The 21,100-nt window shown below is 42.5% G+C and overlaps 1 protein-coding gene across 4 annotated transcripts in view; it reads left to right on the forward strand.

Annotated features, from left to right (window-relative positions):
* The window catches only part of LOC113118734 (reelin), a 108,926-nt gene that overhangs the window by 47,911 nt on the left and 39,915 nt on the right, over positions 1-21,100 (forward strand). For all 4 annotated transcript variants that reach the window (XM_026288141.1, XM_026288142.1, XM_026288138.1 and 1 more), the window contains exons 5-27: positions 1,258-1,290; positions 1,532-1,610; positions 1,750-1,846; positions 2,226-2,277; positions 2,679-2,775; positions 2,969-3,209; positions 5,299-5,444; positions 5,747-5,898; positions 7,994-8,109; positions 8,309-8,517; positions 9,381-9,509; positions 9,596-9,705; positions 9,868-9,934; positions 10,041-10,274; positions 10,478-10,639; positions 10,757-10,993; positions 11,586-11,778; positions 12,087-12,199; positions 12,446-12,583; positions 14,330-14,516; positions 14,756-14,961; positions 20,623-20,794; positions 20,873-21,079. In XM_026288141.1, coding sequence (XP_026143926.1) covers positions 1,258-1,290; positions 1,532-1,610; positions 1,750-1,846; positions 2,226-2,277; positions 2,679-2,775; positions 2,969-3,209; positions 5,299-5,444; positions 5,747-5,898; positions 7,994-8,109; positions 8,309-8,517; positions 9,381-9,509; positions 9,596-9,705; positions 9,868-9,934; positions 10,041-10,274; positions 10,478-10,639; positions 10,757-10,993; positions 11,586-11,778; positions 12,087-12,199; positions 12,446-12,583; positions 14,330-14,516; positions 14,756-14,961; positions 20,623-20,794; positions 20,873-21,079 — 3,377 coding nt within the window. The remainder of the gene's footprint in view (positions 1-1,257; positions 1,291-1,531; positions 1,611-1,749; positions 1,847-2,225; positions 2,278-2,678; positions 2,776-2,968; positions 3,210-5,298; positions 5,445-5,746; positions 5,899-7,993; positions 8,110-8,308; positions 8,518-9,380; positions 9,510-9,595; positions 9,706-9,867; positions 9,935-10,040; positions 10,275-10,477; positions 10,640-10,756; positions 10,994-11,585; positions 11,779-12,086; positions 12,200-12,445; positions 12,584-14,329; positions 14,517-14,755; positions 14,962-20,622; positions 20,795-20,872; positions 21,080-21,100) is intronic.

Raw genomic sequence — 21,100 nt, forward strand, 5'->3', positions numbered from 1 at the left:
ACCTGACTCGACTCTGGATGGTCAACGGGAACCTGACTCGACTCTGGAGGGTCGACAGGACCCTGAATTGACTCTAGAGGGTCAACGGGAATCTGACTCGACTCTGGAGGGTCAACAGAAACCTGACTCGACTCTGGAGGGTCAACTGTGGCTTTCATCTTGTGCAGAGGTGCTGGACAAGTGGCCATCTTGGGCAGTGGCGCTGGGCTGGCAGCCATATTGTGCTGTGACGTTGGGAGAGACAGGAGTGGCTGGGATATCCCACGGAAGCCGATGTTGTAGGTAGAACACGAATTCCTAGGAATTAAAAGCGTCCAACTGATCCATTTCCTTTCGAGGCACCAGGTCCTCCAGACTGGTGTTGAAAACGTCTTTTAGGGCCGCATCATTATATCCCATACCATCCGCCAGGGTCCAGAACTCATGTGCCATAGCACCCACCTCATTCCCCTCTTGGCGGAGGGTGGTTAATCTTATGAATTTCACCCTCTTATGAAGTCCCACACCGCTGGATCTCGACATGATGGAGTCCTTCTGTTTGTTCGGGAAACACAGGAGACGAGAGATCCAAATGCAGTGAGGGTTTTAATGTGTAATCCAAATCAGAATCCAACAAGCAGGGGTCAAAACCAGAAATCAATCCAAACAAACAAATAGGGAATGGAACAGGAATAGGAAACTGGTTGACGGAAAAAAGGACTCCATGAAAACAAACAGAAACAGAACGGTTAATATAGGCAGGGTAATGACTATCAAGTGAAGACACTTGAGTGCAATTAACAGGAGTGCAATTACTGTGATGAAGGGACAAGGCTTAGTGGGAATTGTAGTGCCTGCAGTGGGGTGCCTATGGGGAAGTGAGAATACTAGTGGAGGCTCAGGGAAACAGAGACCAGACAGTGTGACAGGCCATCGATTACAAGCTTTAAGATCACTGTAAAATCAGTGCTAAATAATAATAATAATGCTAAATTAGTTCCTCTGTCTTGCAGAATGAAAGAGAGCAACTGATACAAAACGCAAGGTCAAATGCACAGCAGCTGTCATTGGAGAAAATGTTTGACCGATCAGTGATTGAGAAACATAACATTACAAAAAGCTCCATAATGAAGACATTTAATGTTTGCAGGCTTTAAATGTTCACTCCATGTACTGTATATTTATTAAAATGATCCTTACCAGTCTTTCTGCTTGTATCTTTTTAATTTAGAAAGTCTAAATCTGTTATAAATGATTTTTTTGTTGTGTCTCTTTAAGCTCCCACTGAATCTCCTCTTCGGCCCAGTCTAGGTGAGTAACACCAGCAGCAGACACAGGTGTGCTGACGTTACTCCTCACTGCTCCTCACTGTGCTCTGTCTCTGTGTCTGTCCTCTCTCTCTGTCTCTGTGTCTGTCCTCTCTCTCTGTCTCTGTGTCTGTCCTCTCTCTCTGTCTCTGTGTCTGTCCTCTCTCTCTGTCTCTGTGTCTGTCCTCTCTCTCTGTCTCTGTGTCTGTCCTCTCTCTCTGTCTGCTGCTGTTGCTGATGTGAAGCCGTGGTTCATGGTGATCATGCTGTTCTCCGGGATGATTTTGAACACAACTCACAAGAAGAGCTTAATCTTAATATCTGGTGAGTGACACTGGTCTTTCTTTGAGTTGTTTACTTGGCAGGAAAGCTGTTTTAATTTCCTATATAATATTTTGCATTGATGCTATGTATATAGAGAGCCAGAAGATGTGTTTGTTGTCCATGTCTGGTTCTCTCACAGGTCAGACTGCAGTAACTGTGAGGTTGGAGAGCAGTGTGGTGTGCTGATGCATGGAAAAGCAGTGACGTTTTGTGAGCCCTTTGGACAGAGAGAACTGGTAATTGTTTACAGAAGTGAAAAACAGCCCTGATGGTCTTGACATTAACAAACAGCAGCAGGCAGTGAGCTGTGCTTCTCAAACAAATAGATGCACTTCTGTCCATACAAAACTCCTGCCATGGTCAGTAGAAATTCTACTCTAATGACTGCTAGTTGACATGGAGTTGCAAAGTAACTGATAGTAGAATGACTAAAGTGGACTATCAAACTAAAGTATTACAGAAGAAAATAAAACACACTCATTATAGACTGGTGGTGTGGACGCTGTGTAGTTTTGCAGTGGCGTGTCTCATGTGCTGTGTTCACATTATTCCTGTGTGAATGAAGCAGATCAGTGAAAAGAAATGAGAAGCTCATACTTTTACCGTCTCTTTCAGACTACAGTGGCTCTGAACACAAGTACAGCATCAGTCCTGCAGTTTGCCTTTGGTGAGTGTCACCGTCCTCCTGCGGTTACTCTAGCTCACCATTCTTCAGCTCAGATTGGCTTACAGCTGAATACTTTGCAAAAAATTATGCATTTTTGTCAGTACAAATATCATCAAATAGCATTCTTACATCAAGATAATTTTATTTGAGATGCAAAATGACTTTTGTACAATGTACAAAACTGTCCAAATGTACATTTCAGAAAACAAGTCTTTTGTCATTTTGCACTTCAAATGAATGTATCTTGGTTTAGAATGCTTAGATATTTTTACCGAAATACTTATCAAATCACATTTAACTGTATGTATTTTTCTGCATGAAGTTGGCTTAATAAATTAAGTTATTAAGTCAAGTCAAGTCCATTCTAATGTGTGTCGTTCTTGTGTTCATTTGTTGCTCAGGATCTGGTTCTTGCCGGTTCAGTTACTCAGACCCCAGTATCATCATCTCCTGTGGTCTGAACTCCTCTGATGACTGGATCACCTTGGAAAAGATCAGGTTTTACTTTATTTTAGGCTCCCACTCACTCATGGTATTTTTGTTACCATTATGTAAAAACCCTATGAGCAGTGCATGTATTTTGTGCTATAAAAACTCATAATTTAATGTTACATATGGTATGTCTGACTGATCTTGAGCACTTGGATGTTCAGTTCTCCAGTGTTTTTATCTTAAGTATTTGGTCTCGCAGGGCTCCCACTAACAGCAGCACGGTGGTTCATCTCCTGCCATTGCCTCCAGGCTGTAGAGGAGAGGCCATTCATCTGCGCTGGAGTCAGGAGCCGTCCGTGGGTCCCGATGGTTATGAGTCCTGCTGGGGCCTGGATAACATACTGGTGCTAAACACGGCCAACCGGCCCCCGCTGCTGGAGGACAGCCTGGACCCTCTGGACACGGCCAACTGGCTCTTCTTCCCCGGAGCCACAGTAAAGGTACATGACCAAATAGTCTCATCAAGCAAACTAGAAGCCATCCAACGTGAAAAAGATCAAAACAAGTGCTTATTATGAAAATAATGTACTTTGCATAATATACTATAATATACTGCTTAATTGAATGGTAACTGCAATAAAATCAAAATTTATTATAGACTTGATTTATATTAATGTCATGTGTAGGTTTTGCAAAACAAAGTGCACGATGAAGGAGTATAAACAAAGAGTGTTTTTAATAATCCACAGGAGAGAATATGCACAGCCAAACACAAAACCATATGAAACAAGTCTGGAGCTAGTTAATCAAAAACCATGGAAACAAACATACCAGGAAAACAGAAACACAGAAAACTAAACCAAAACAGATCATAGATGTGACAATTAAATCCAATTAGTTAATTAGTTTAGAGTGTTTTTTTTTTTTTTTTTTTGACCCACCTAAGTAGGACTTCTTTATATGTAATTTCATAATTACTTATACTGTCTTTGAAGACAAGCGGTTATTGTATACTTATATATGATTTAATACATTTCTATTCAAATTTGAGTGACATATTTAAATATATATTTAATTACATTAAATAAACTCCATCCACTGGTCCCTTAATGCTGTATTTTTTTTTTTTTTTTTGGTAATCTGTGCAGGGTTGTCTTGTCCTGGCAACCAAAAACACACTTCTTTTGTGACATTTGGCGACGCTCTCGCTCTGATCAGTGAAGTCTGTTGTGCTCTCAGTGCTCTGCTATACGGGAGCGCGCTCTTCCGGCAGAAGTGCCTCAGGACCCATATAAGGAAATTCCGCTCCATCTAACGTCACACAGAGCCATACTCGAAAAAAACTTTCCCAAACTTGTGACAAACCGGAAGGAGTATTTTTGGAACAAAAATACTCCTTCAAAAGTTCAAATACATTTTTGAAACTTTGAAAATGTTTAGCATGGGAATCCAACTCTTTAACAGTGTAAAAAACTCAGTATGCATGAAATAGCATTTCACCCCCCCTTTAAATAACGCACTATAGTTAAAATTATGATTTAGTAGTTTGTGCTTTAGGATGTAAGTCAGCAAATCAAAATAAGGGTACTTTAAAATATGACAAAAAGATGATTAAAACAATGGTTTAAAATGTACTTTAAAATAAAATGTTTATTTTGACAAGTGTGTTAAAGTCAGCATGAAACGGAAGTTGAGATTGTCATTTTTTTTCCTTGCTGTGACGTATATCCAAGTTAAACGGCTTCTGAAATTAGAAAAAAGGGCGTGGCTTGGTTTCGTCCATCAGGGAATTGATTGGATCGTTGGAGGTTGGGCGTTGCAAACAATATTGCATATTGCTGGCTGAGATGACTGACACTGACAAGTTTCTCTCAGAGGCGGTGCAGAAACGAGACAGACACCTATAACCGCACCCTCATCGGCTCTGGCCGCACCCTTTCGCCATGGCACGTGACCGAAAGAGAAGAGAGGTCGTTTCGAGGGGGGATGGTAGGGTAATGTATTTGATTAAAGATTATAAGGGTACATGAATTTAAAAAAAAAATAATGAAGTGAACAGATAAATCATTTATAATAAACACTACGATATTGCATATAAAAAGAAGATTTGTCAAATTTGATTTCATGCCGACTTTAAGAATTTCAGCCATTAAAGTGTTTATCTTCAAGTCACTTAAACGGTCTTTTATTTCATTGTTATTATATTATTTTTTGTTTTAAATATATACCTTTAAGACTTGAGTACTACAAACACAAATTCAGTACCATCAAGCAGACTTCTTTTACATGAGGTATAGCTTATGAACACTTTCATTGCAGAGTTGAGTTACGGTTTAATGTCGCGAGGTAAAGCGCTAATATGACGGGTCAGAACACAAGGACACAGCTTTGACAGGGTCATTTCTTATAGCAGCCTAGCAAGTGTTTACCAGCCCACCTTAGCACACAGGTCTGTTTCCCATAAATGGCCCAAGGCAGAGGCCGTCATTAATGTCTTCTCCATCTGCCCTGTATTCATGCAACATGGAGATTTCAGTTTTGTCAGATAATCTGTAGCACTGTAAAGCTTCCTCTCGATTCATTCAACAGCATGCTTGTCAGTCAGAGGGAAACTCCTTGTACTTTCATGGTGGAGAGGGATTCGAGTACACCTTTGCCTCCACACGAGACGTGGACCTACATCGTGAAGAGGGGCGCAGCTACTGGGAGGAAGACTTTGAGAGTTCACTGAGTGGGTGCGTTTTACAACTGCCAGCAGATAAGATTGGGGTTCATGCTAGTGGATTACTTTTGTGAAATAGTATTTTAACAGTAGTTAGGTCAGTCAGTAGACTAACATATTGGTGATACATTCACATGTTGATATTTCATTTTAGATATCTTGGAGCTCTCAAGACAAATTTGATATCCAAACGCAAAAATTTGGGTTACTGACAAGTATATCAGCTGCGGTTGCAACAGTTTAGAAACAGTTTCTTGAAGAACAGAGTATTAAATGTAGGTGGGTGTGATAGTAAGTGCTGTGTGTGACCTGTAGATGGGAGGTTGATGGAGCGGTCAATGGAGTTCAGTGTGGAGAGGTGGAGTCTGGATCTGCACTTGTCTTTCTCAAAGATGGACAGAGGAAGGTGTGCACTCCGTACATCAACACCACCACCTATGGAAACCTGCGCTTCCACTTCACCATGGGTATGACTTACACTTGTACATGCACATTATGTTGATACTGAGGTGTGTTGAGTGTCTGATCTCTGTGTTCAGTGTCTGAGCTCTCAGTGTTCAGTGTTTGATCTCTGTATGTTTAGTGTCTGATCTCTGTATGTTCAGTGTCTGATCTCTGTATGTTCAGTGTCTGATCTCTGTATGTTCAGTTAGGGTTTGATCTCTGTGTTCAGTGTCCGATAACTCTGTTCAGTGTCTGATCTGTGTGTTTTCAGTGTCTGATAACTCTGTTCAGTGTCTGATCTCTGTGTGTTCAGTGTCTGATCTGTGTGTGTCCAGTGTCTGATCTCTTTGTGTGTCCAGTGTCTGATCTCTGTGTGTTCGGTGTCTGATCTCTGTGTGTTCAGTGTCTGATCTCTGTGTGTCCAGTGTCTGATCTCTGTGTGTTCAGTGTCTGATCTCTGTGTGTTCGGTGTCTGATCTCTGTGTGTCCAGTATCTGATCTCTGTATGTTTAGTGTCTGATCTCTTTGTGTGTTCAGTGTCTGATCTCTGTATGTTTAGTGTCTGATCTCTGTGTGTCCAGTGTCTGATCTCTGTGTGTTCAGTGTCTGATCTCTGTGTGTCCAGTGTCTGATCTCTGTGTGTCCAGTGTCTGATCTCTGTGTGTTCAGTGTCTGATCTCTGTGTGTTCAGTGTCTGATCTCTGTGTTCAGTGTCTGATCTCTGTGTGTTCAGTGTCTGATCTCTGTGTGTTCAGTGTCTGATCTCTGTGTGTCCAGTGTCTGATCTCTGTGTGTTCAGTGTCTGATCTCTGTGTGTTCAGTGTCTGATCTCTGTGTGTTCAGTGTCTGATCTCTGTGTTCAGTGTCTGATCTCTGTGTGTTCAGTGTCTGATCTCTGTGTGTCCAGTGTCTGATCTCTGTGTGTTCAGTGTCTGATCTCTGTGTTCAGTGTCTGATCTCTGTATGTTCAGTGTCTGATCTCTTTGTGTGTTCAGTGTCTGATCTCTTTGTGTGTTCAGTGTCTGATCTCTGTGTGTTCAGTGTCTGATCTGTGTGTGTTCAGTATCTGATCTCTGTGTTCAGTGTCTGATCTCTGTGTTCAGTGTCTGATCTCTGTGTGTCCAGTGTCTGATCTCTGTGTGTTCAGTGTCTGATCCCTGTGTTCAGTGTCTGATCTCTGTATGTTCAGTGTCTGATCTCTGTGTGTTCAGTGTCTGATCTCTGTGTGTTCAGTGTCTGATCTCTGTGTGTTCAGTGTCTGATCTGTGTGTGTTCAGTGTCTGATCTCTGTGTTCAGTGTCTGATCTCTGTGTGTTCGGTGTCTGATCTCTGTGTGTTCAGTGTCTGATCTCTGTGTGTTCAGTGTCTGATCTCTGTGTGTTCAGTGTCTGATCTCTGTGTGTTCAGTGTCTGATCTCTGTGTGTTCGGTGTCTGATCTCTGTGTGTTCAGTGTCTGATCTCTGTGTTCAGTGTCTGATCCCTGTGTTCAGTGTCTGATCTCTGTATGTTCAGTGTCTGATCTCTGTGTGTTCAGTGTCTGATCTGTGTGTGTTCAGTGTCTGATCTCTGTGTGTTCAGTGTCTGATCTCTGTGTTCAGTGTCTGATCTCTGTAGGTTCCGTGTCTGATCTCTGTGTGTTCAGTGTCTGATCTCTGTGTGTTCAGTGTCTGATCTCTGTGTGTTCAGTGTCTGATCTCTGTGTGTTCAGTGTCTGATCTCTGTGTGTTCAATGTCTGATCTCTGTGTGTTCAGTGTTTGATCTCTGTGTTCAGTGTCCGATAACTCTGTTCAGTGTCTGATCTCTGTGTGTTCAGTGTCTGATCTCTGTGTGTTCAGTGTCTGATACCTGTGTGTTCAGCGTCTGATCTCTGTGTGTTCAGTGTCTGATCTCTGTTTGTTCAGCGTCTGATCTCTGTGTTCAGTGTTTGATCTCTGTGTTCAGTGTCCGATAACTCTGTTCAGTGTCTGATCTCTGTGTGTTCAGTGTCTGATACCTGTGTGTTCAGTGTCTGATCTCTGTGTGTTCAGTGTCTGATCTCTGTGTTCAGTGTTTGATCTCTGTGTGTTCAGTGTCTGATCTCTCTGTGTTCAGTGTCTGATCTCTTTGTTCGATGCAGGGGGTGGAGAGTGCGATCCTGGAGAATCCAAAAAGAATAATGTGGTCCTGTTTGGTCGTTCAGAGGGCAGTAAAGATCATGTGCTTCTGGACATACTTCCATATTCAGCCTACAGGGTAGAAACCTAATACAGTACATATATAGTCAGTATAGTATGTATATACTCTGATAGATTTAGGTTACATAATCATTTTAAACAGTTGACATGTTCTGTACAGAATCTATCATTCAACTATTTATCTTATTTCCTTTGTGATTTACTGTGTCATGTTCCAATCTGTATACACCTTGATTTCTCATGGATTTCTCTTCCAGACTCCTACAGTTGTCTCGGTTGGTTTGCCCACAGAACTTCAGACTCCAGCCACTCAGTTTTGTCTAGAACAGAAGTTTCATGGTGGAGCAAACCGTCACGTTTGGGCTGTGGACTTCCTGCAGCTGCTGCCGGTACTACCTGGAGCAAACACTCACCTGGTGCAGTTCTCAATCAACCTCGGGTGTGGAGCCTATCAGCCGGCCAACAGGTGTCTAGATCATAAAACAATGATATCCCAAAAATCATTAATTACTCACCCTCATTTCATTCAAACCTGCAAGGCTTCTTTCATCTGTCGCTCATAAATTAAGACATTTTGAACAATACTGGGGTCCAAACAACAATGGACAAAACAACACTGAGCTCTCAAAACATCATCTTTTGGGTTTGCAATTATATTTGGGTAAAGTCAAATATCATGCTGGAAATCTATACTAATATGGACTGGGTAATGGTTGGGCATGAAAGGATTCCACATCGTTTGATGGAAATGAAAATGGTAAACCTACAGAGGGCTGAATTCAAAGCCCACATTAACACCAATGGCCTGCTGGAAGTCATTTTCTAGGGCTCTGGCAGTGTTCATACTATTCGTCCTTTCACAAAGGAACAGATACCGGTCCTGCTGATGGGTTAAGGGCCTTCTATGGCCCTGGTCAGCTCACCTAGATTAACTGCCTGACTCCAGGAATCTCTTCCATGCTCTTCAGACTGTGCTGGGAGACACAGCAAACCTTCTGGAAATGGCATGTATTTAGTTGGACTTCTTGTGCATCCTCTGTAGGGTCCAGGTATCCCCTCACGCTACCAGTAGTTACACTGACCTTAGCCAAATGCAAAACAAGTGAAAAACATTCTGAAAAAAAAAAAGAGTAGAAAAAAACAGTGACTTTCACCTGTAAAACATTCCTGTTTTGGGGGTCATCTCATTGTTGCCCATCTGTTGTTAATTTCATTAACACTTAAGCTGCTGAAACTGGTTAATAACCCTCTCTGCTACTAAACTGACCAGATCAATATCCCAGACTGTTGTCTCCTCTTCTTCTGTTCCTGCATATGTGAATCTCACAGCGTCACACTGGAGTTCTCAAACAATCACGGTCGCTCATGGTCTCTCCTGCACACCGAGTGTCTTCCTGAACTCTGTACCGGATCACATCTGCCTCACAGTAGCATCTACTCTTCAGAGAACTACAGCGGGTCAGTCACTGCATCTGTCGGATGCTTTCATAAATCTGTGTTGTCTGTTCTGTTAACAGTGTGGTTCATTCTCTGTATTCCTGTAGTTGGACGAGGATCACGATTCCTCTGCCCAACGCCGCGCTCACAGACAGCACTCGCTTCCGCTGGAGACAGACTGCTGTGGGAAGCAGCATCATGTGGGCGATTGACAACGGTAAGAGCCATTCATTCAATGTACAGCTCATATTTAATGATAGATGTTGACACATTATAGTCAACCCCGTGGAGCATGATCAGCAGATTAGACAGTGATTCTGAGCCAGTAAATTATGATCAGGGATGATAATGATGATTGGGTTGTTTCTGTGTGTTCTAGTTTATATTGGGCCATCCTGTTTGCGTTTCTGCTCTGGTAGAGGACACTGTTCACGCACGGGCTGCAAGTATGAATGTCTTTCAGTCAGAACTGCAACAAAACACTCTTTACACTGGTAAAACAGCAACATCTTACTGGTTCTTACTGTGTCTTTTCTTCTCATATTTCTTTAGGTGTGACCCTGGTTTCAGTGGTCCTGCATGTGAGCTGGCGTCTCAGACCTTCCCTGCGTTTCTGTCCGAGAGTTTCTCCAGCGTGAGCCTGTCGTCCTATCACAGCTTCTCCTCACTTCGGGGGGCAGAGGTCAGCTTCGCCTGTGGGGTTTTGGCCAGTGGAAAAGCCCTGGTCTTCAACAGGGACAGTAGAAGACACATTGTTACGACCCCCCTGGACAGTTCACAAGCCAGGTACACACACACACACACACACACACATGTTTTATGGGGACTCTCCATTTGGTGTTTTTAATGTATATATTGTATTTTCGGTCCCCTTAGCCTAACCCTAGCCCGATACCTCTCACACAAAGCTACAGGCATTTCTACATTCTTAATAAAACATTCTTTAGTATACTTTACTGCTAGGGTTAGCACTTCTTTCTCTCCTGCAGGTATCTTCAGTTCACGCTGAGGCTGGGCAGTCGCAGCACGTCGAGCTCCTGTCCCGCTCCAGACCAGCCGGGTGAAGGTGTGCTGCTGCATTACTCCTCAGATAACGGCATCACCTGGATGCTGCTGCAGCATTACGCTTATCAGGGCTTCCATGAGCCCAGGTACACCTTCCTGAACTTTACTGCAGTCATGTGGTGTGGCAAGCACATCGGTTAATATATGCTGTGTGATCAGCTCATTTACTAGTGCAACAGTTAGATTGGATTGACTCTTTCTAGGATTGTTTCTGTGGAGCTTCCTCCTGGGGCCCGTAAGTTTGGGGTCCAGTTCCGCTGGTGGCAGCCGTACCACTCGGGCCGCGGGCTGGACGTCTGGGCTCTGGATGAGATCAGCATGACCTCTGTCCTCTTCAACATCATCAGCCTGGACTTCAGTAATGTGTTAGACGTGACTCAGAGCCTGGGCTTCTATCTGGGGAACGTGCAGCCGTACTGCCAACACGACTGGACCCTCAGGTACCTGCCTCATGTTCACCACAGTACCATTCATTATCAGTTAAGACGTCAATCAGCAGTGCGAAATACAGGCATTACTGACATGTAAGTACAGAGACAGAAGAACTATATCATGAACCTAGGTCTCTCACACCAAAGGCACGTGTCTTATCCACTGCGTCAATACCACCCCCACATCACTGCATTTGTGCTTTCATGATTTTTTTCTGGTATTTAAGGATTTGGAGAACATCTAATCCATACTATAAAAGCTACTCCAATGGAACTGAATGACCTTTTAATGTACAATAAAAATTAATATTGATGCTCAGATGTCATAACCGACCCAACTACAGTCTCACTTTACACCAGCTCTCCAAGAACAAAAAGAGCTCTGTTTCAGAGCCTGAAGTTCATCATCATTTACCAGACCAGCAAAAAGTAAATAAATAAATAAAAAAAAAACTGTAAAATTGCTTTTGTATTTAGTGCAAAAGTAAAGAGAATATTTCTGCAATTAATAATGCATTGAAATCCAAACCGAAACAGCGTTTCCCTTCAGGCACCGTCTGAAATGAAAGTGTAGACAACATTGTTGTAAATATTTGCTCAGTTTTTCAGGCGATCACGACTCGGCCTCCAGTATCCGCTATGTGGAAACACAATCCATGCAGATCGGTGCATCCTACATGATCCAGTTCTCTCTGGTCATGGGCTGCGGACGCGAACCTTCTCCTCACATCGACACTCAGGTCCGGCTCGAGTTCTCCACCAATCACGGCTTGACTTGGCATCTCGTTAAAGAGGTGAGAAAACTAAAATATTCTCTAATGACTCTTGTTTTCACCAAGAGTAACGTACCTACAGTAAATGCACCAAAGTGTTACCATGTTTTTGGTGTATGCTAATGATTGAGTACCACGGTACACATTCAAGGTCTGACAGTATCACCATCTGATACTGCCTCTGGGTCTCCTCAGCACTTTTTTGAGGATTGTAGAAGCAATCTAAAGCACTGCACATGTTGTCAGATTATAGCTGATTCCTTGTGCTGTAATTGCTCTGGTCTGCACTGTGATGTTAATTGCTGTTTCTGGTGGTTTGTGGGTAATAGGCCTGTTTCCCCGGCATGCCGAGCTGCTCTGAGTTCACTGCGTCCAGCGTCTACCATCCGTCTGAGTTCACAGACTGGAGACGCATCACACTTCCACTGCCGTACAAAACCTGGTGAATATGTTTACATTTGACTCCTTTTATTACAAGAATACTACTTCCATAAAGAGACGTTTAAAGTGTCAAACCTCACATGGCAAATGTTTCAAGGCATTTTCCCATGACCTGTTTTGCTCATATTTATGGCAGTATTTCTGATTTTAGGATGGAAATGGTTGTATTTTACCAGTGTTCATTCATCTTCATCGACTGCTATGCATTTGCAGTGTTTTCTGGTTTCATACTGTCTTCTGGCTGTAGGTCGAGTGCGACACGCTTCCGATGGATCCAGAATTACTATCAGGAGCAGGACGAGTGGGCTCTGGATGACATCTACATCGGACAGCAGTGTCCTCAGATGTGCCGTGGACACGGGTGGTGTGACCACGGTCACTGCAGGTCAGTCACTGTCACTTACTGTCTATCACAAAGACCAAGTATCAAAAATCTTAGAAATAATAATTTATTTGAGAAGCAGAATGTTTTAGAAAATTATTATTTTTAAAGACTGTAGTTAAATATGAGCTATTTTGTCTGCAAAGATTTTTTTTTTCACTTATTAGGGTTAGGGTTAGGAACGAATAAAAACCAAATCTGAATATCTTATTAGGGCCTTCCGCACCGCTTTAGTTCCAGAACTAAATGTACAGTACTTAAGTACTGGGACGATTTAGCGTTAACTATTTCCCAGTACCATTTAAATGGTTACATTCACACCAACAGTGTATACCAGCACGTGACATATGCCGGTCGACAGTGGTGTCATTTGTGTGCGATGTTCAACAATGTTAACAAAGAAGAAGAACATTAACGACAGGAGAATGGAGGACGCTGTGATCAGAGCTGTGGTTTTGTTGTGTCACAATAATGGACATGGAATGTCGACATATATGTAAAGCGATTGAAAGAACGGAAAGGAAGAATCTCCAAATGTCAATTGGCAGTGCTACATTTTTCTTTTTTCTTTTTACCTTTATTTTTACCGGCAAGTCATTAAGAACAGGTTTTTATTTACAATGACAGCCTGACAAATGGAATAACCACTTAGGGAAAGAGAAGTAGGGCTAAAATGAATACAGAACATTAGAAATACAAACAGGTGATCGAGCGGCAGTGGTGCGGGAACGCCCAAAACTGGGTAGTTCCACAATTAGTTCTGGTACTTTGAAAAGGTTCCTGCGGTGCAAAAGGCCCATTTTTCATGCTCATGTACTGTCTGTGTGTGTCTTACTCCCCACGTGTTCCATGACCCAGTTTTCTCCCATGTTAATTATTTCATTAGTTACAGGTATGCCTTGTCATTCCCTCGTCAAGTCCTGTGTATTTAAAGTGTTTCCAGTTTCCTCGTCTGGTATTGAATGTTGCCTTTCCCCACTATGTAAAACATGGGTTTTTGACACAAAAGAACTGTGAGGAGTCCTTACATCCTAACCCTAACCCTAACCCTAACCCTTAAGCAAAGATTATTTATTACTATTTTCATTTAATATTTACATGTATTTACATATATATTAATGCTTATATTCATATAAATTATAAATAAATATATTTAGTTTATAAAATAACATATTTTTCAGAAATGTATACATGCATGTGTGTGTATTTATAAATACATGATAAATATAGACAAGCACACATACATATATTATGTGAACAAAAACTTTTATTATGGATGCGCAATTAATAGTTTGACAGGACTAAGTTTCAACTCAGTTTTGCATTTTATCATCACAGTAAATGTTTCTTTTAATTCACATTCTTATTTTACATATTCTTTAAAACATTATTTAGTATTTATCATTATTTAGAATCCCTATAGTGATAAGAGAAACATGAATAATTGTGAATATGTCCTGATATGTAGTGCTTTATGTCTGCTGCTTCCATCTAAATCAGTTCAGTGCTATATAATGGAGTCATTTAGAGTGTTATGTGATGCACTGTTAAACTGATTCTTCCGGTGGATGATCAGTGTGTGCTGAACACGGTTTGAGACGCTGACGGTGGGCCCTTCATGGGCGGCTCAGGGTCAGATGAATGTGACGGCTCAAGGCGAGCGGGGATGATTTGTTGGGTCACTGCCTCTAGCGGCGGCTCGTGAATCAGTCGCTGGAGGTGAAAGGTCATGTGATTGCTCTGTTCCAGGTGTGATGAAGGCTTCACCGGCTCAGACTGCCAGCCGCTCAACACTCTGGCCTCCAGTGTGCTCTCAGACTTCGAGTCTCAGGAGACCCTGATGTCAGCGTGGCAGGAAGTGACCGGAGGTGAGATCGTGCCACCTGACCAGGGCTGTGGGGTGGTTTCCTCCGGGTCCTCTCTGTACTTCAGTAAGGTATGATAACAGCCATGATGCAGGCTTACAGCTGGACTCTTTCTGCTTGTTTTGCTTCTACAGTCTCCCTTTCGTGAAGGATGTCTGTATTGTGATTTTTCTACACTTCATTTAGTTTTCTGATAAGGCATAGACAAACAAACAACACTTCATCCTGATGTAAAGCGAGACACTAGATGAGATTGTAGTCAGTTATAGCTGGTATTCTGTCACAGAGAGTAACTCTCGTTGGTCAACAGGCCGGACTGCGGCAGCTGGTCAGCTGGGATCTGGACACAGAGTGGGCGGAGTTTGTGCAGTTCTACCTGCGGATGGGCGGAGACGGGGCGGAGTGTAACCAGGGCGACAGCAGGGAGGAGGGGCTTCTGCTGCAGTACAGCAATGACGGTGGAATCAGCTGGGGTCTGATCGCAGAGATGTACTTCACTGACTTCACCAAACCACGGTGAGAACAACACAGAGCAACTCAATAATGCTCTGTTTGTTTAAGATTTGTACTTTAAAAATGAGAATCTAATACAGCCATACAATTCTTTCTCTGTTTTTTTTTTTTTTTTGCCTGGAGTTGTTTGAAAGATAATGAGCAGGCATTACGCAACACCCAACCCCAGCTCTTTAATGTAACACAACTGGCAAAAGAAAAGGGCTATTTAAACTATAAGGATACACCCATGCAGAACGAGTTCTGGTGTTTAAAACAAGTGTGTGATGCAGTGTAATGGAAGTAGAATTGAACTCAAGGATCTTGAGATGCATTTTTAAAAGCTGAAGATCTTTTCAAAGAGCAGTGGAGTGTAATAACACATTCTGTGTGACCCAGCCTTAAGATATTTTATCTAACCATCTGACCCTGGATCACTAAACCAGTCATAAGGGTCAAAACTGAGATTTTTACATCATCTAAGCTGATTAAATCATCTCTCCAGTGATGTGTGGTCTGTTCGGAGGACAATATTTGAGGGAATCTGAGGGAGCAAATGTTTCATTCTATTCTATTATATAAATAGAATGGACGGTTAACGCCAATATAGTTGCGTACACTTAACTTTATTAAACACAACAAACCGGTCAGCACTATCAGCTGCAAGACAACATAACATGACTGGTGTCACTCACTCTACAGTCCGTGCTGCTACAATAAACATCCCAACATCCTTTCTCTTTTTTTTTTTTCTAGTTATCTTACAACTTGAAAGACAATCTGTTTTGAACAACTTCAAGGAATGCAATTTAGAACATATATACATTCTTATAACTTTTGTATTATGAAAATTACACAACATAAAATTTCTAATGTCTTAACATTGTCTTTGCATTATCCTACTGAAATTGCAATGTTTTTTTTTTTTTTTTTCTTCTACATATTCCCTTACATTAATAAAAGTCTTATACCAAAATAAAGTGCTATCTTTATCCTCTTTTCTCAGTTTTTTTTTTTTTCCTCTTCTCTCTCACATATTAATACAAGCTGTAACTGTAAGCAAACACATACTAAATCCCCTGGATATAGAGATAAGCGTTAGTAGATTACTGTACATAATCTTTAAGGTAGTAAGGTCTAATCACTTTTCTTCCAGACTTTGTAATAGTCACCCCTGGACTGTCTGTGCTAAGTTTTGAGCCTGTCACACAGTCCCTGTTCACCTCTGCGGGTTGACAAGTCTTTGTTTTTTCTACTTCTGTGGCTTTGTCCTTTCTGAGGTGTCGGCGATTTCTCCTCAAAATGTTTCCTGAGTCGAGCTGGACGTCATAAGACCTGCAGTCCACAGATTTCATTACTGTCGCTTTTCTCCATGTTTTGTTATGCTCCTCAGGTTGCACACGGACTCTGTCTCCTTGTTTAAGCGGATCAAGATCTTTTGCATGTCTGTTATAACATGCAGCCTGACGGTTCCTGTTTTCAATCAGTCCTTGTCGGGTGTGTATTATCTTTGGTTGTAGCAGGTTGTCATGCATAGGCATTAGAGTTCTGGTTCTCCTACTGAACAATCGCTGTGCTGGGCTTGCTTTGATCCCTTGCGATGGTGTGTTTCTGTGATCAAGCATGGCGATGTATGGATCCTTTCCATCAGCTTTTGCTTTTTTCAACAGCCGTTTTGCAGTCTTTACAGCTGATTCTGCCATCCCATTGCTTTGTGGGTAGGCCGGGGAAGATGTCTTGTGTTTAAACTCCCACTGTCTACTGAACCTTTTAAAATCTTCTGACACGTATTGTGGGCCGTTATCCGAGATAACCATGTCTGGGATACCGTGTCTTGCGAAGTGGGATTTCAGCTTACGGATAATAGTGGTGGATCTTGTGTCAGGTAAGTAGTCCAGTTCCCAAAAGTTAGAGAGGTAATCAACAGTGATCAGGTAGTTTCTATTGTCTAAAGTGAATATATCTGTTCCTACCTTAGACCATGGGTTACTTGGTAGTTCGTGAGACCACAGAGTCTCCTTCTGCTGTTTTACATCCATAGATCTGCAGATGTCACATTTTTCTATGAATGTCTTTATCTGATCATTCATCCCGAGCCAATAAACACATTCCCTTGCCCTTCTTAGGCATCCCTCAATGCCCAGATGTGAGGAGTGAATGCGCTTGACAATATCACTTCTGAGTGCATCGGGGATTACTACTCTCTCCCCTCTAAAGACAATTCCACTCTGTGAACTGAGTTCCTCTTGAAAAGAGTAGTAATGTGCAATGTCACTGGGCAAGTCCTTTTTGTTCAATGGCCAACCTTCTTGGATGTATCTGATCAGAGTCTGTAGCTTTCTGTCCTTACTTGTTTCCTCTCTGACGGCCTGGAGTCTTTCTTCTGCTATGTTGACATGCTGGACCATGTTTATACTTTCAATCTCCACTTCTACTGAACTCTCTGATGCATGTTCAGGTAAGTATGAGCGGCTCAGTGTGTCAGCTAGCAACATGTCCTTCCCTGGGATGTACTTAACTTCAATGTCATAACGCTGTAGTCGCAGTAACATCCTTTGCAGGCGTTTTGGGGTGTTCAACAAGGGTTTTCTTACTATGTTTTCCAGTGGCTTATGGTCTGAGTGTACAGTTACTTTGCGCCCATACGTATACTGATGGAATTTTTCCATACCAAAAACGATGGCCAGACATTCTTTTTCTATCTGGGCATACCCTCTCTCTGTCTGAGTCAATGCCCGGCTTCCATAAGCAACTGGTGCCCCCTCTTGAAGTAGAGCAGCCCCTAACCCAGTCTCTGACGCATCGCACTGAAGTGTCAGTGGCTCATCTGGGTTGTAATATTTGAGAATTGGAGCTTTGGTGATAACATCTTTGAGCCGTGCAAATGCTTCCTCATGAGCATCTGACCATTCCCAAATACTGTCCTTATGTGTTAGCTGCCTCAGTATCTCACAGCCATCTGACAGGTGATCACAGAATTTTGAGAGATAGTTTACCATGCCCAGGAGCCTCTGGACACCCTTGACATCTACTGGACGTGGCATGTCTCTGACCGCTCGTGCCTTTTCAGGATCCACTCTGAGCCCGTCTGCAGTAAGCAAATGTCCAATGTATGGAACCTCACTCTTTCGCAGTTGAAACTTCTCTGCATTCAGTTTAATATTCTTTTCTCTGCATCTGTTCAACAGTCGTCTCAGTTTGTTGTCATGGTCTTGGTTTGCTTGTTCTAATGTCTCACCCTCTCCTGTGATGAGAATGTCATCAGCTATGACATAAATACCTCGCAATCCTTCCAGAGCTTGGTTGAGTTTTCTTTGAAACACCTCTGGTGCTGGGCTGATTCCCATTGGCATCCTCAGCCATCTGTATCTGCCGTAAGGTGTTGCAAATGTTGTCATGTAGCTTGATTCATCATTCAGGGTCACATGCCAAAATCCATTTTTGACATCACATACTGTGAAGACTTTTGCCCTTGACAAATCTGGCAGTATTTCGTCTATTGTCGGCAGTGGAAAGTGGCATCTTTTCAGAGCTCTGTTAAGTGGTCTTGGATCTATGCATATTCTAAGTTTTCCAGATGGCTTTTTAACAATAACAAGACTGCTGATCCACTCTGTGCTACAGTCAACTGGTGTGATGATACCTCTTTGTTGAAGATCACTCAGCTCTGCTTTAAGTGGCGCCATCATTGCCACAGGGACCCTCCTCTTTGGTAGTTTCACAGGTGTTACTGTAGGATCTGCTTCTATCTTATACACACCCTCCAGACATCCATCTCCCTGGAACACATCAGCATATTCATTTCTGATATCATGCATGTTCCACATTTCCTGTTTCCCAGTCTCTTTAGTGACAATGCTATCCACAGCCATGATGTTTTCATATTGCACTTTTACCAGATTCATGGCTTGTACTGCTCTGCTGCCCAGTAGTGGCACTGCAGACCCCTCATCTACAACCATAAATTCTAATCGGTACAATTTCTTGTTTCTGGGATTTCTCAGTTTAACTTTGCATTTCCCTATTGGTTGTAATGTGCTTTTATTGTACATCACCAGCACTTGCTCAGTTTTTTCTATTGGTGTGGCTGGATTTAACAGGTTGACAGGTATAATGTTACAGCTAGCTCCACAATCTAACTGAAACTTTATCTGTTCTTGTCCCAGGAGCATGGCAGCAAAGAGTTTTGAGGGCGGTCTCTGTTTCTCCTTCGTCACAGTGTTTACTGTCTCTGCTGTTACGCACAAGATGTCTTCATAACTGTCCTCATCTGACTCAGTAATTGTATGCACTGTTTTTTCTTTCTGCATTTTTGTTCTGCACATTGTGGCAAAATGATTATCTTTTTCACACTTTTTGCACTTTTTTCCATATGCAGGACATTTCAGTTTGTTTCTTTCATGCGTTTTCCCGCAAAATTTGCAGTTCACGGTGCTCGTGTGTTTCTCTTTTCTCACAGCATGTTTTACAGCATGTACTTCCTCTGTCACTCGTCCTTCAATCGTTCTGTTGTTTTCCCGCGACAGCTGGGTTGCCCTGCAGATTTGCACACATTTTTCCAAAGTCAAATCTTGCTCCCTTAACAGTCTCTCTCTCAAAACAGAGCTGGAAATGCCGCACACAATCCTATCGCGGATCAGAGAGTCTTTGATCTGACCGAAATTGCACGTGCTAGCGAGCATTCTTAAGTCTGTTACATATTTGTCGATATTCTCATCAGAGCCCTGATTTCTGACAAAAAAACGGTACCTTTCAACTGTCTCGTTCACTTTTGGATTGCAGTGGTCATCTAGTGCATTTATTAATCTGCTTACTGTGCGATCTGGTGACGAGGTGGGTATCAGGGTCTCACACAACTCTCTTCCAGTGTCCCCGATGATATAACTGAAAACTTTCAGTTTCACGGCTTCGTCAGCGTCCGCGAGGGTAAGATCCATATACAGCGTGAACTCTTCTTTCCACAATCTCCATGATTTTGCTAGATTAGATGAGTCCAGGCAAAGTGCCTGTGGCGGTCTAAGTCCCAACGCGTTCTCCATCCGCGCTGCTCGTGAACTCCCCGCTCGTTCTTCCATACTCAGCCTGTGACTTTCGTTGTGTCTAATCTCTGTGCTTTTACTTTTCTCACAGCACCGCTGCCACCATGTTTCATTCTATTCTATTATATAAATAGAATGGACGGTTAACGCCAATATAGTTGCGTACACTTAACTTTATTAAACACAACAAACCGGTCAGCACTATCAGCTGCAAGACAACATAACATGACTGGTGTCACTCACTCTACAGTCCGTGCTGCTACAATAAACATCCCAACAGCAAAAACATCTAAATATTGAGAAAATCATCTTTAAAGTTGTTCAAATGAAGTTCTTAGCAATGCATATTAATAATCAAACATTACATTTTGATGTATTTACAGTAGGAGATTTACAAAATGTCTTCATAAAACATGGTCTTTACTTAATATCCTAAAGATTTTTGCCATAAAAGAGAAATGGATAATTGTGACCCATACAATGTATTGTTGTGTATTGCTTCAAATATACGTCTGTGACACTGATGACTGCTTCTGTGCTCCATGATCACATATTTCTGTGAGTGTCTCGTCCACCGTGCTGTGTATTTAGCATATTTATGTCAATGTATTGAGTGTTTGTGACTGGATGGTGTTGTTTGGCTCAGGTTTGTTCATTATGAACTCCCTCTGGCCTCTAAAACGCCCTGCACACGTTTCCGCTGGTGGCAGCCGCTGCACTCGGGCGAGGGCTACGATCAGTGGGCCATCGATGACGTGATCATCCTGTCTGAGCGAGAGAAGCATGTCATCCCCATGGCTGATCCTACACTGCCTCAGGTGAGACGGACACCAGGGGATTCTGCTGCAGCGCTCCTGAAGATACGACAGAGCTCTGATTCTCCTGTGCTTCTGCAGAACTTCTACGAGAAACCGGCTTTCGATCATCCGCTCAACCAGATGAGTGTGTGGCTGATGCTGGGAAATGAAGGAATGGACAAGGACCGTAACGGGAGTTTCTGTGCTCCCACTCCCTCTGCACTAGTGTTCGGCCGGTCGGATGGGGACCGGATGGCAGTGACTCGAGACCTGGCGCTCCGACCCGGATACACACTGCAGTTCAAGGTACTGGTGTAAGCTGTCCAC

This window comes from Carassius auratus, chromosome 18 (genome assembly GCF_003368295.1).
Source record: "Carassius auratus strain Wakin chromosome 18, ASM336829v1, whole genome shotgun sequence".
Taxonomy (NCBI): domain Eukaryota; kingdom Metazoa; phylum Chordata; class Actinopteri; order Cypriniformes; family Cyprinidae; genus Carassius; species Carassius auratus.